This window comes from Ranitomeya variabilis, chromosome 1, assembly GCF_051348905.1.
Source record: "Ranitomeya variabilis isolate aRanVar5 chromosome 1, aRanVar5.hap1, whole genome shotgun sequence".
In the NCBI taxonomy this organism is placed as follows: Eukaryota; Metazoa; Chordata; class Amphibia; order Anura; family Dendrobatidae; genus Ranitomeya; species Ranitomeya variabilis.
Window position 1 is genome coordinate 944061915 of NC_135232.1, and position 12855 is coordinate 944074769.

At 48.3% G+C, this 12855-nt stretch overlaps 1 protein-coding gene across 2 annotated transcripts in view; it reads right to left on the reverse strand.

The window, feature by feature from the left end:
- The window catches only part of MAML3 (mastermind like transcriptional coactivator 3), a 399492-nt gene extending 386921 nt beyond the window's left edge, over positions 1–12571 (reverse strand). For both annotated transcript variants that reach the window (XM_077279214.1, XM_077279213.1), the window contains exon 1: positions 11463–12571. In XM_077279214.1, coding sequence (XP_077135329.1) covers positions 11463–11948 — 486 coding nt within the window. In that variant the 5' untranslated portion in view covers positions 11949–12571. The remainder of the gene's footprint in view (positions 1–11462) is intronic.
- Between the last annotated feature and the right edge of the window lie 284 nt (positions 12572–12855).

The following is a 12855-nucleotide window of genomic DNA, read 5'->3' on the forward strand; positions in this document are numbered from 1 at the left end:
TTCTATAGGTTTAATTTATTGGATGTGCGCTGTTTGTACAAAGTTTCTTTTTTGCATTACAATGGTCTGTATATGAACCGCAATGCCTGCACCCACTGGCCTGGGATAACAGCCTGACAACTATATATGGGGCTATTATTTCTGGTCAGGAGACCGCAGTTGGCCTAGGCATTGTGGTCCTTATACGGACTGTGAATTCTTGTAAGATCAGCTGTTCGTACCGCAAAAGGACCTTCCAGCTCTCCTACTTTAGTAGATACTAATAACACACAATAAGGAACTGTAATCTTCAATTTAAAGAAAAGCAGCCAGTTGTGAGAAGAGATCCATGATACAATTCTTTTCTATTCTATTGATTAAAAAATGTAAAACCATAATTATAAGGAGAAATATCATGTAGGGGATGCTGTTTAGGAAACAATTATAATGTATAAACATAGGTAGGGAAGGGGGGAAAATACATAAGATACGGGAATTAAAGCTCAAATGCTGTTATGAATCTCCCTTACCACATGTAATTCAAATTTTAAGATAATGGAAACACCTATTAGATGGTGTTACACTGTCATGGCACAAATGATAGAGAGAAATAAATGGGTATAAATATCGTTACAAATCAATATATGGTATATGGCATGTCCATAAAGTGATCATGTGCAAAGTTATCTTATAAAGCCTGTGCAGAGTATAGGGTATGGATATCAATACAAATCAATATATGAAATATAATATGTCCGAAAAATGCTCTTGTGCAAAAGGATCTTATATAGTATGCTGATATGCCGCTTATGCAGAGTATACGGTAAGTATAGATAACGGTTAGCATGTTATTCCCAGGCAAAAAAAGGTAATAAAAAACATGTAGTAAGTAAGTAATCAGCGAAAGACCATGTCCCAATTATTCATAAAGTGCTCAAGTGCCACACAACCTTGCAGACAGTGTTCCTGATTTCCAAACGCGTGTGTCCACCACAGCATCCCCTCACCCCGATGCGCGTTTTGCCGCTTTTCTGCTTATAGTTATAGTTTTACATTTTTTTATTAATAAATAAGAATTTTAAAATGGATCACTTCTCACAACTGGCCCTGTTTCTTTAAATTGAAGGTTACAGTTCATTTTTGTGTGTTAGACGTTTCTTGAAGTGCCATTTTTCTACTTATACTGATTTTTGTGGCTAATTTAGTAGATACTAGTATTCCTCATGAAATAACAATTCTCATTTGGATAGAGTAGACCATCAATATTAAATCAGCAGTTGTTCGACTCTCAAATGAATGGGACAATGTCTTTCTTTGCTTCACTGCATCACTGCTTAGAAAGTATGAACCAGCCTGCATGCTGCTGTAAATATTTAGGAGGATGCTGAGATTATAGTCCCTTTTTTGATGAGTGGGGTTTTCACTAGTTGAAACACCACTGATTTGATACTAATGGCATATCTTAATCCTAGGCCATCAATTTTAAAAGTATTGACAACCCCTTTAAGTTTTCTTTAAAACCCTTTCGGTTTTCCTTACTGTCTCGGAAAGAGTAGCAGACAATACCGCACAGTATGCGTTTTTTTTTGCATTGGCACTAGGAGACGACATATGTCAAAAGTATATATTAGAGAACATTCCCAACCTATACTTCTAACACATAGACTAAAGGGAAGGGAACAGAGCCCAACAGGATAAACTGACTTCAACCAAGATATAGAAGCAATGACATGATACACAGTATGACGGATTTTCTCTGCAGGGTTGTGACTATTGAAGTCGGAGGAGGGCCTCTCGACGCTAATTTCAACTGGACACATGTCCTCAGAGACACACATTCAGGTGAAATGTATTGCAGTGCAGAAATCTGCCGCTCCACTGTCCTACAACCAGAGGCTGGCAGCTGACTTCAATTTACCAGAGACGCACGGCGCATGGTAGCGATGCCATGCGCTGCCTGTACCAGCACTCTGAAGTCAGCTGCTGGCTCCTGCGCCGGTTACAGAAAAGGACGCAACACGGTGTAGGAGCGGGTGAAGGCGAGTAGAATTGTTTGTTTCTTTTAAAAATGTTGTGGAGAACAATGGAAGGGCCCAGGATGGGGGACATTATACCAGAATGGCGAACATCATACCAGAATGGGGGACATTATGCCAGAATGGCGAACATCATACCAGAATGGGGGACATCATACCAGAATGGGAAACATCATACCAGAATGGGGGACATCATACCAGAATGGGAAACATCATACCAGAATGGGGGACATCATACCAGAATGGGGGACATCATGCCAGAATGGGGGACATCATACCAGAATGGGGGACATCATACCAGAATGGGAAACATCATACCAGAATGGGGGACATCATACCAGAATGGGGAACATCATACCAGAATGGGGACATCATACCAGAATGGGAAACATCATACCAGAATGGGGAACATCATACCAGAATGGGGAACATCATACCAGAATGGGGGACATCATACCAGAATGGGAAATATCATACCAGAATGGGGGACATCATACCAGAATGGGGGACATCATACAAGAATGGGAAACATCATACCAGAATGGGGGACATCATACAAGAATGGGGGACATCATACAAGAATGGGGGACATCATACCAGAATGGGGGACATCATACAAGAATGGGAAACATCATACCAGAATTGGGAACATCATTCCAGAATGGGGAACATCATACCAGAATGGGGAACATCATACCAGAATGGGGAACATCATACCAGAATGGGGGACATAATACCAGAATTGGGAACATCATACCAGAATGGGGAACATCATACCAGAATGGGGAACATCATACCAGAATGGGGGACATCATACCAGAATGGACATCATACCAGAATGGGGGACATCATACCAGAATGGGGAACATCATACCAGAATGGGGGACATCATACCAGAATGGGAAACATCATACCAGAATGGGGGACATCATACCAGAATGGGGGACATCATGTCAGAATGGGGAACATCATACCGGAATGGGGGACATCATGCCGGAATGGGGGACATCATACCAGAATGGGGAACATCATACCAGAATGGGAAACATTATATCAGAATGGGGGACATCACACCAGAATGGGGAACATCATACCAGAATGGGGGACATCATACCAGAATGGGGGACATCATACCAGAATGGGAAACATCATACCAGAATGGGTAACATCATACCAGAATGGGTAACATCATACCAGAATGGGGGACATCATACCAGAATGGGGGACATCATACCAGAATGGGAAACATCATACCAGAATGGGGAACTGTTGTGAACTCTATTTTTGGGCTCCCTCTAGTGGTCACAAGCGGTACTGTGTAGTGTTGTCTTTCTGCAGGTTACAGCATCAGCTGGTTCGTTATCCTTGGTTGGTTTCTTATTTAGCTCACCTGGATACTCAGTTCCTTGCCTGCTATCAATGTATTCAGTGCTCTTCAGATTCCTTGTGTCTACCTTGCTCCCAGACTCTCCAAGACAAGCTAAGTTTTTGTTTGATCATTTTTTGATTATCAGTGTTCATTATGTTTTTAGTCCAGCTCGCTAAAATGTGATTTCCTCGCTTGCTGGTTGCTCTAGGGGACTGAGTTTCTCCCCCCACACCGTGAGTTGGTGTGGGGGTTCTTGAAATCTCAGTGTGGATATTTTGTAAGGGTTTCTTACTGACCGCATAGATTCCCTTTTCTATTTTCTGCTATCTAGTATTAGTGGGCCTCATTTGCTGAATCTGCTTTCACCCCTGTGTATGTGCCTTCCTCTTACCTCACCGTTATTATCTGTTGGGGGCTTCTATATCTTTGGGGATTATTTCTCTGGAGGCAAGAGAGGTCTTTCTTTCTCTCTAGGGGTAGTTACTTCCTCAGGCTGGCTCGAGACGTCTAGGATTTTTTAGGCACGTTCACCGGCTACTTCTAGTGTGTTTGGATAGGTTCAGATTTGCGGTCAGTCCAGTTTGCCACCTCCCTAGAGCTTGTCCTACGTTTGTTACTTAGCTGGAGTAATTTGTGATCCTCAACCACTAAGGATCATAACAGGGAACATAATGCCAGAATGGGGGACATCATACCAGAATGGAAAACATCATACCAGAATGGGAAACATCATACCAGAATGGGGAACATCATACCAGAATGGGGGACATTATACCAGAATTGGGAACATCATACCAGAATGGGGGACATCATACCAGAATGGGGGACATCATACCAGAATGGGGAACATCATACCAGAATGGGGAACATCATACCAGAATGGGGGACATAATGCCAGAATGGGAAACATCATACCAGAATGGGGGACATCATACCAGAATGGGGAACATCATACCAGAATGGGGGACATCATACCAGAATGGAGAACATCATACCAGAATGGGGGACATCATACCAGAATGGGGGACATCATACCAGAATGGGAAACATCATACCAGAATGGGGAACATCATACCAGAATGGGGAACATTATACCAGAATTGGGAACATCATACCAGAATGGGGAACATCATACCAGAATGGGGAACATCATACCAGAATGGGGGACATCATACCAGAATGGGGAACATCATACCAGAATGCGGGACATCATACCAGAATGGGAAACATCATACCAGAATGGGGAACATTATACCAGAATTGGGAACATCATACCAGAATGGGGGACATCATACCAGAATGGGGAACATCATACCAGAATGGGGGACATCATACCAGAATGGGGGACATCATACCAGAATGGGGGACATCATACCAGAATGGGAAACATCATACCAGAATGGGGGACATCATACCAGAATGGGGGACATCATACCAGAATGGGGGACATCATACCAGAATGGGGGACATCATACCAGAATGGGAAACATCATACCAGAATGGGGGACATCATACCAGAATGGGGGACATCATACCAGAATGGGAAACATCATACCAGAATGGGGAACATCATACCAGAATGGGGGACATCATACCAGAATGGGAAACATCATACCAGAATGGGGGACATCATACCAGAATGGGGAACATCATACCAGAATGGGGGACATCATACCAGAATTGGGAACATCATACCAGAATGGGGGACATCATACCAGAATGGGAAACATCATACCAGAATGGGGAACATCATACCAGAATGGGAAACATCATACCAGAATGGGGAACATCATACCAGAATGGGGGACATCATACCAGAATGGGGGACATTATACCAGAATGGGGAACATCATACTAGAATGGGGAACATCATACCAGAATGGGGGACATCATACCAGAATGGGGGACATCATACCAGAATTGGAAATATCATACCAGAATGGGGAACATCATACCAGAATTGGGAACATCATACCAGAATGGGGGACATTCTACCAGGAATGGGCCCAGGAAGCGGGAAAATGTTATAACATGGGGCCCAGGATGAGGGGCATTATTACTGGGAGGGGCCCAGGATGGGGGAGATTATTGCATGAATGATCCAGGATATGGGAATTATTACAACGGGGGAGAACATGTGTCTTTATAGGATCTATAATGCTACAAGGGCCAATCATCTGAACAACATGCAGGTGAGGGCCCAAATCCAAATTTTGCATTGGGACCCATCGGACTAGTTATGCCACTGTTTGCACCCTCCTGTCCACTGAGTTGTCTAATGTTTTCAACCTGGATAAAAATCCAGAGCAGCAACAAGCAGTGTCAATATTAAACCCTGCTGGTTACGGTTTGTGATCTCCTCAGTTTCAGGGAGCTTGTTAGCTTCCTGTTTAAATGAAGAAGAAAAATAAAAGCATGTGTCTTATAGAGCGCACGCTGCTCCTCCCCTTGTGTTCTCCATCCAAAAACTGAAAAACAGACAAGAGGATGATAACTGGCACAAAGGCTTGGAAGCCACAGCTCTGATGGAAGCGATCCAGCAACTCTGAGTGCATATATTACCACTGTGGTTGCTGCGGTCCCTGCAACAAGATCAGTTAACCCTTCACAGCTCTTCCTAACAACTAAAGCTTGCACGGACAGACGTGCGTGCCATATTTCTGTAGAGTTTTTCTGCACTGTGCTTGGATGTTTTATATATGTTTGATGACAATAATAATAAAACATTTGATAATATCTGTGTTTAACTTTTTGTCAAATATCTAAATACAGAAAACAAAACAGCATTATATGCCTGAAACATCACCGTATAAAAAGATCTGTTATAGTCAGGGGCAGACATATCATTGGTGCAGCCGCACAGGGGCCCTAGAGGCGAGGGGGCCCACTGCCAGCTGCAAATCAGGTGGAACTGGTAATTATGAAGAGCTATAGGAAAGGGCCCCATATACTGTTCTGGTACAGGGACCCTCTTCTGTGTCCCCTACGGCTTATATCATCCAAACAATGTCACACTCTCTATCCCCAAATAAGCAGAAATGTTTACAGCTACGGTAAATGTATCAATAAATATTAGGAGGCACAGGTATGCTCAGGATATACCGTCCTTCCAGCATTTAGCTCTTACTCTATTGCAGTTTCCTTATGTTCTGAGAGATGGTTGGATTTGGTTTTAAATGACACCAGAGAAATGGGTCTAAAAAAAAAACCGCAGCGGTTAGAGGACAAATCCTATAAGCATCACTGTAAAAGTGGAAGCACAATATCACTCACAGAACGCTGCGATAAGGGGATTTAGAGGCAGGGACACAGGGGAGATAGTGGTCTCCTATCATTTACAGGGGAGATAGTGGTCTCCTATCATTTACAGGGGAGATAGTGGTCTCCTATCATTTACAGAGGAGATGGTGGTCACCTGTCATTTACAGGGGAGATGGTGGTCACCTGTCATTTACAGAGGAGATGGTGGTCACCTATCATTTACAGAGGAGATGGTGGTCACCTGTCATTTACAGGGGAGATGGTGGTCACCTGTCATTTACAAGGGAGATGGTGGTCACCTATCATTTACAGAGGAGATGGTGGTCACCTGTCATTTACAGGGGAGATGGTGGTCACCTGTCATTTACAAGGGAGATGGTGGTTACCTGTCACTTACAGGGGAGATGGTGGTCACCTGTCATTTACAGGGGAGATGGTGGTCACCTGTCATTTACAGGAGAGATGGTGGTCACCTGTCATTTACAGGGGAGATGGTGGTCACCTTTCATTTACAGGGGAGATGGTGGTCACCTGTCATTTACAGGGGAGATGGTGGTTACCTGTCACTTACAGGGGAGATGGTGGTCACCTATCATTTACAGGGGAGATGGTGGTCACCTGTCATTTACAGGGGAGATGGTGGTCACCTGTCATTTACAGGGGAGATGGTGGTCACCTGTCATTTACAGGGGAGATGGTGGTCACCTGTCATTTACAGGGGAGATGGTGGTCACCTGTCATTTACAGGGGAGATGCTGGTCACCTGTCATTTACAGGGGAGATGCTGGTCACCTATTATTTACAGGGGAGATGGTGGTCACCTGTCATTTACAAGGGAGATGGTGGTCACCTGTCATTTACAGGGGAGATGGTGGTCACCTGTCATTTACAGGGGAGATGGTGGTCACCTGTCATTTACAGGGGAGATGGTGGTCACCTGTCATTTACAGGGGAGATGGTGGTCACCTATCATTTACAGGGGAGATGGTGGTCACCTGTCATTTACAAGGGAGATGGTGGTTACCTGTCACTTACAGGGGAGATGGTGGTCACCTATCATTTACAGGGGAGATGATGGTCACCTGTCATTTACAGGGGAGATGGTGGTCACCTGTCATTTACAGGGGAGATGGTGGTCACCTGTCATTTACAGGGGAGATGGTGGTCACCTGTCATTTACAGGGGAGATGGTGGTCACCTGTCATTTACAGGGGAGATGGTGGTCACCTGTCATTTACAAGGGAGATGGTGGTTACCTGTCACTTACAGGGGAGATGGTGGTCACCTGTCATTTACAGGGGAGATGGTGGTCACCTGTCATTTACAGGAGAGATGGTGGTCACCTGTCATTTACAGGGGAGATGGTGGTCACCTTTCATTTACAGGGGAGATGGTGGTCACCTGTCATTTACAGAGGAGATGGTGGTTACCTGTCACTTACAGGGGAGATGGTGGTCACCTATCATTTACAGGGGAGATGGTGGTCACCTGTCATTTACAGGGGAGATGGTGGTCACCTGTCATTTACAGGGGAGATGGTGGTCACCTGTCATTTACAGGGGAGATGGTGGTCACCTGTCATTTACAGGGGAGATGGTGGTCACCTGTCATTTACAGGGGAGATGGTGGTCACCTGTCATTTACAGGGGAGATGGTGGTCACCTGTCATTTACAGGGGAGATGGTGGTCACCTGTCATTTACAGGGGAGATGGTGGTCACCTGTCATTTACAGGGGAGATGGTGGTCACCTGTCATTTACAGGGGAGATGGTGGTCACCTGTCATTTACAGGGGAGATGCTGGTCACCTGTCATTTACAGGGGAGATGCTGGTCACCTATTATTTACAGGGGAGATGGTGGTCACCTGTCATTTACAAGGGAGATGGTGGTCACCTATCATTTACAGGGGAGATGGTGGTCACCTGTCATTTACAAGGGAGATGGTGGTTACCTGTCACTTACAGGGGAGATGGTGGTCACCTATCATTTACAGGGGAGATGATGGTCACCTGTCATTTACAGGGGAGATGGTGGTCACCTGTCATTTACAGGGGAGATGGTGGTCACCTGTCATTTACAGGGGAGATGGTGGTCACCTGTCATTTACAGGGGAGATGGTGGTCACCTGTCATTTACAGGGGAGATGGTGGTCACCTGTCATTTACAGGGGAGATGGTGGTCACCTGTCATTTACAGGGGAGATGGTGGTCACCTGTCATTTACAGGGGAGATGGTGGTCACCTGTCATTTACAGGGGAGATGGTGGTCACCTGTCATTTACAGGGGAGATAGTGGTCACCTGTCATTTATGGGGGAGATGGTGGTCACCTGTCATTTACAGGGGAGATGGTGGTCACCTGTCATTTACAGGGGAGATGGTGGTCACCTGTCATTTACAGGGGAGATAGTGGTCACCTGTCATTTATGGGGGAGATGGTGGTCACCTTTCATTTTCTCTTGCCTAGCTATAACATATAACAAAATGGCCAATGACCCCCAGCTCACAAGCGTTAGGACCCTGCCAACTCCCCGTGTCTCAGCTTCCTGGATCCCTGTGACATGGAAAGGACAGTGGTATACTGGGATTATCACATTTTTAGGTTTTTTGTTGTTAACATGGCTGGGATTTTAGTCCAAAATAAAAAATAAAATTGTTCTTCGTTCCGTCTGCTGGGACCCAGGGTGGGTTTGGAATAAAGAAATAGGGATCAGAACACATTCCCCAGGTATGGCCGTGTAAATATGCCCTCCGAGAAGAATTGTGCTTTATGGAGAATGGGGCACGGTAGAAAACAGCAGCAGAGGGAACTTGTAACCACAACCAGCGCTCTCCACAGTATAGTCCTGGGGGGCACAATACAGCACCTTCTATCACATAATCTGTGGGTTGACGCTACACAACATAGGTGTTATGGGAATGAAAGGGTGCCCTCCTGCTCTCTGGGAGTACTGAGGAGACATGATCTTCTCCCTTTACAACATTATGGGAGGGAAGAACAGGGCAGCTTCTGCCTTAATGCAGGAGAAGCTAAATAAAGGGAGGGGGGGGGTGCTTCCTGTAAGATATCTAACCAGTCTAACAGCATCAGAGTCAGAGAGAAGAGGGAGGAGGAGGAAAAGGAGGAGGGAGGGAGGAAAACTGGCCACTACTGTGCACATACCCCTCCCCCACAACACAGAGACACACTCACAAGTGAGCAGCCTCCACTCTGACAGTGTCCTGATTACACTTTACACTTGTCCCCCACCCCCAGCCTCATGACTCTATTTAACCACAAAAATCCAGTTGTCTACATTTATCAGGCCTCAGACAATGCTCTTCCATGGGCTCGGAGCAGACTGTGTATGTGCAATATATACAAACATTCAGTGTTCACAAGTCCCCTAAATGGATTAGGATACTTGACACTTTGCATCATCCATTTTCTCCATTAACCCTACTATAAATCGGGTGTATTCGTAATTCTTTCATTTGGGAGGCGCTTCAAGGTCAGAAAGTTCTGCGCCACTTTGCGCCCATGTATTCTCTTGATTTCTATAACATGAGGCAATATATTAGGGGCTGGGACAAGAGATGCCCCCAGATCTCTGCAGGGTCCAGGCAAGTTCTATGGGAACGTGCAGCCATTCACAGGGGAGAGGATGCTAGAGACAACTAATGGGCTATAGGTACAAAGTGACTGCTGGGACCATGGCTGACAACTGGGACCATGGCTGACAACTGGGACCATGGCTGACAACTGGGACCATGGCTGACAACTGGGACCATGGGTGACCGCTGGGACCATGGATAGGAACTCTTCTTCTATTAGTGAAATCTTGTAGGGGCAATCACTGATAAATGAATAGTCATATGATCCCATGAATGGGGTGGTTAATGTGAGGCAGAGCCCACACACTGCCTGCCTGGATCCTGCTACCTGCCCAGAGCCTGCCTCCAGCCCTGAGCCTGCTGTCTGCCCGGACCCTGCTGACTGCCCTGAGCCTGCTGTCTGCCTGGATCCTGCTGCCTGCCTGGACCCTGCTGCCTTCCCGGATCCTGCTGCCTGCCCGGACCCTGCTGCCTGCCCGGACCCTGCTGCCTGCCCAAATCCTGCTGCCTGCCCTGCTACTTGCCTGGACCCTGCTACCTGCTCTGATCCTGCCCGGATCCTGCTGCCTGCCCGGAGCCTGCTGCCTGCCCTGAGCCAGCTGCCTGCCCAGAGCCTGCTGCCTGCCCTGAGCCTGCTGCCTGCCCAGAGCCTGCCCTGATCCTGCTGCCTGCCCTGATCCTGCTGCCTGCCCGGACCCTGCTGCCTGCCCTGAGCCTGCTGCCTGCCCTGAGCCTGCTGCCTGCCCTGAGCCTGCCCAGAGCCTGCTGCCTGTCCTGATCCTGCTGCCTGTCCTGATCCTGCTGCCTGCCCTGATCCTGCTGCCTGCCCAGAGCCTGCTGCCTGCCCTGATCCTGCTGCCTGCCCTGATCCTGCTGCCTGCCCAGAGCCTGCTGGCCTTTGTTCCATGATCCTGCTGCACTCAGGGGTAAGCCACTTATGAGATAACACCGAGGGATCACGGCACAAGCTGCCTCCTGCCAATTCCGACATGAAGGGCAGTAGATGGCCGCCCCTCCGTGCCCACATGTACCACACATGCCAGCAGCTCTGGCTGCAGCAACTTCCTAAGTGCTGAAAACTTTGAGGCTTTGCCCATCGCTGCTGGCTCCACCCCTAACCCCGCTCTGAACGCAGAAAACACACGGGATCACCCCCTCCTCTCCCCCTCGTGCCAAGCAGTGAGACTCCGGCAGCCGGCAGCAGTGCCCGCTGCTCCCCCTTACCATGATCAGAGTGTGGTTCCTGTGCTCGGCCGTGCCCGCCGCCGCCTCGGCATCCTGCTTGCCCTGCTGTGGATGGTGGTGGTGATGGTGGGGTGGCTGCTTGCTGCCCCCAGTAGCCGCTGGCCCCGGAGCTGCCCCCTGGCCGGTGCCGGACTTCTTGGCTCGCTGCTCCAGGCTCCTCTGGTACAGGCTCACCGTGTCCCTTCTCTCCATCTCCAGTTGCTCAGCCTGGGCGTGCTGGTACCTGCTCTCGCAGCTGACATGGTGCCTCCTGCAGCCCTCTATCCTCTGGCGGAGCCGCTCCACCACGGTGCTGTGCTTAGGAATGCTGCTATTGTTCGGTGCATGGGGGGCAGCAGCGCTGGGAGGGGTATTACCACCACTGTGACTCCCAATGCCAGCGCCACCGAGGCTGCTGCCCAGGGCATTGCTGATGCACAGACTGCTGCCGTTGCTAGAGGCAGCGGGGGCTGCGAAATCCCCCATGCCAGTCCCCGGGCACACTATTTTGGAAGAGAAGTTTGTAGTGCCCCCAGACTGTCCCCTGTGTGTGGGGGGCTTCCTCCAGGTGGGCTGTTATAAGGGATCAGGAGGAGCAGGGTGCAGAGCCAGCATGGATGACACCAGGTCAGTGCACAGCCCCCAGGGAGGAGAGGTGAGGGCAGCAGCTCTCATAGGATCACACATACAAAAAAAGTGTAGCTGCGCCCGCGGCGGGAGCCGTGCAGGAGGCGAGCAGTCAGCAGCACTCCTCTTCTGCGCGCCGTCCGGTGGGTCCCCAGACACGAGCACCTCCGGCCACCGGCTGCCCACACATGGCGGCTGTCACACACACCGCCGGCCCCACCGCTCCGCCGGCCCCACAGCTCCGCCACAAAGTTTACTTGTGTGTGCAGCACAGCGGACAAAGTACTTTTTTGTGGATTTCCTGCATATTCAACGCAGGGCAAAAAGGAAAAAAAGAAACCAGAGATTGAACCAATAAAATGAATGTATCTCTTTCTACATAAGTCATAAATCCTGAGGGAGAGACAAGGAGGAGGGAGAGCAGGGGGAGAACACAGCCAGAAAGTAGAGCAGCGCAGGCTGAGGCAGGAGCTGATAGAGCACGGCTGCTAATGCTGCTGCCGCCTGTGCTGTTATTGCTCCTCCTGCCACCATCACAATGAGCAAGTGCTCTCCTCCTCCTCCTCCCTGCTTCCTCCTCCTTCATGCCAGCGGAGTGATATCAGGACAAGAGCTCAGTAAACAGAAGCGAGAGGCCATAAGGCGGCCCCGGGGACCAGGTGCAAAACCAGGAGTAGTGGAGGAGTGGAGCTGGCAGGGAGGAGGCGGCAGGGCATGCTGTCAACTTTTGACCTTCCCTGGGTTATGTGCAGAGAAGGGAGCAGCA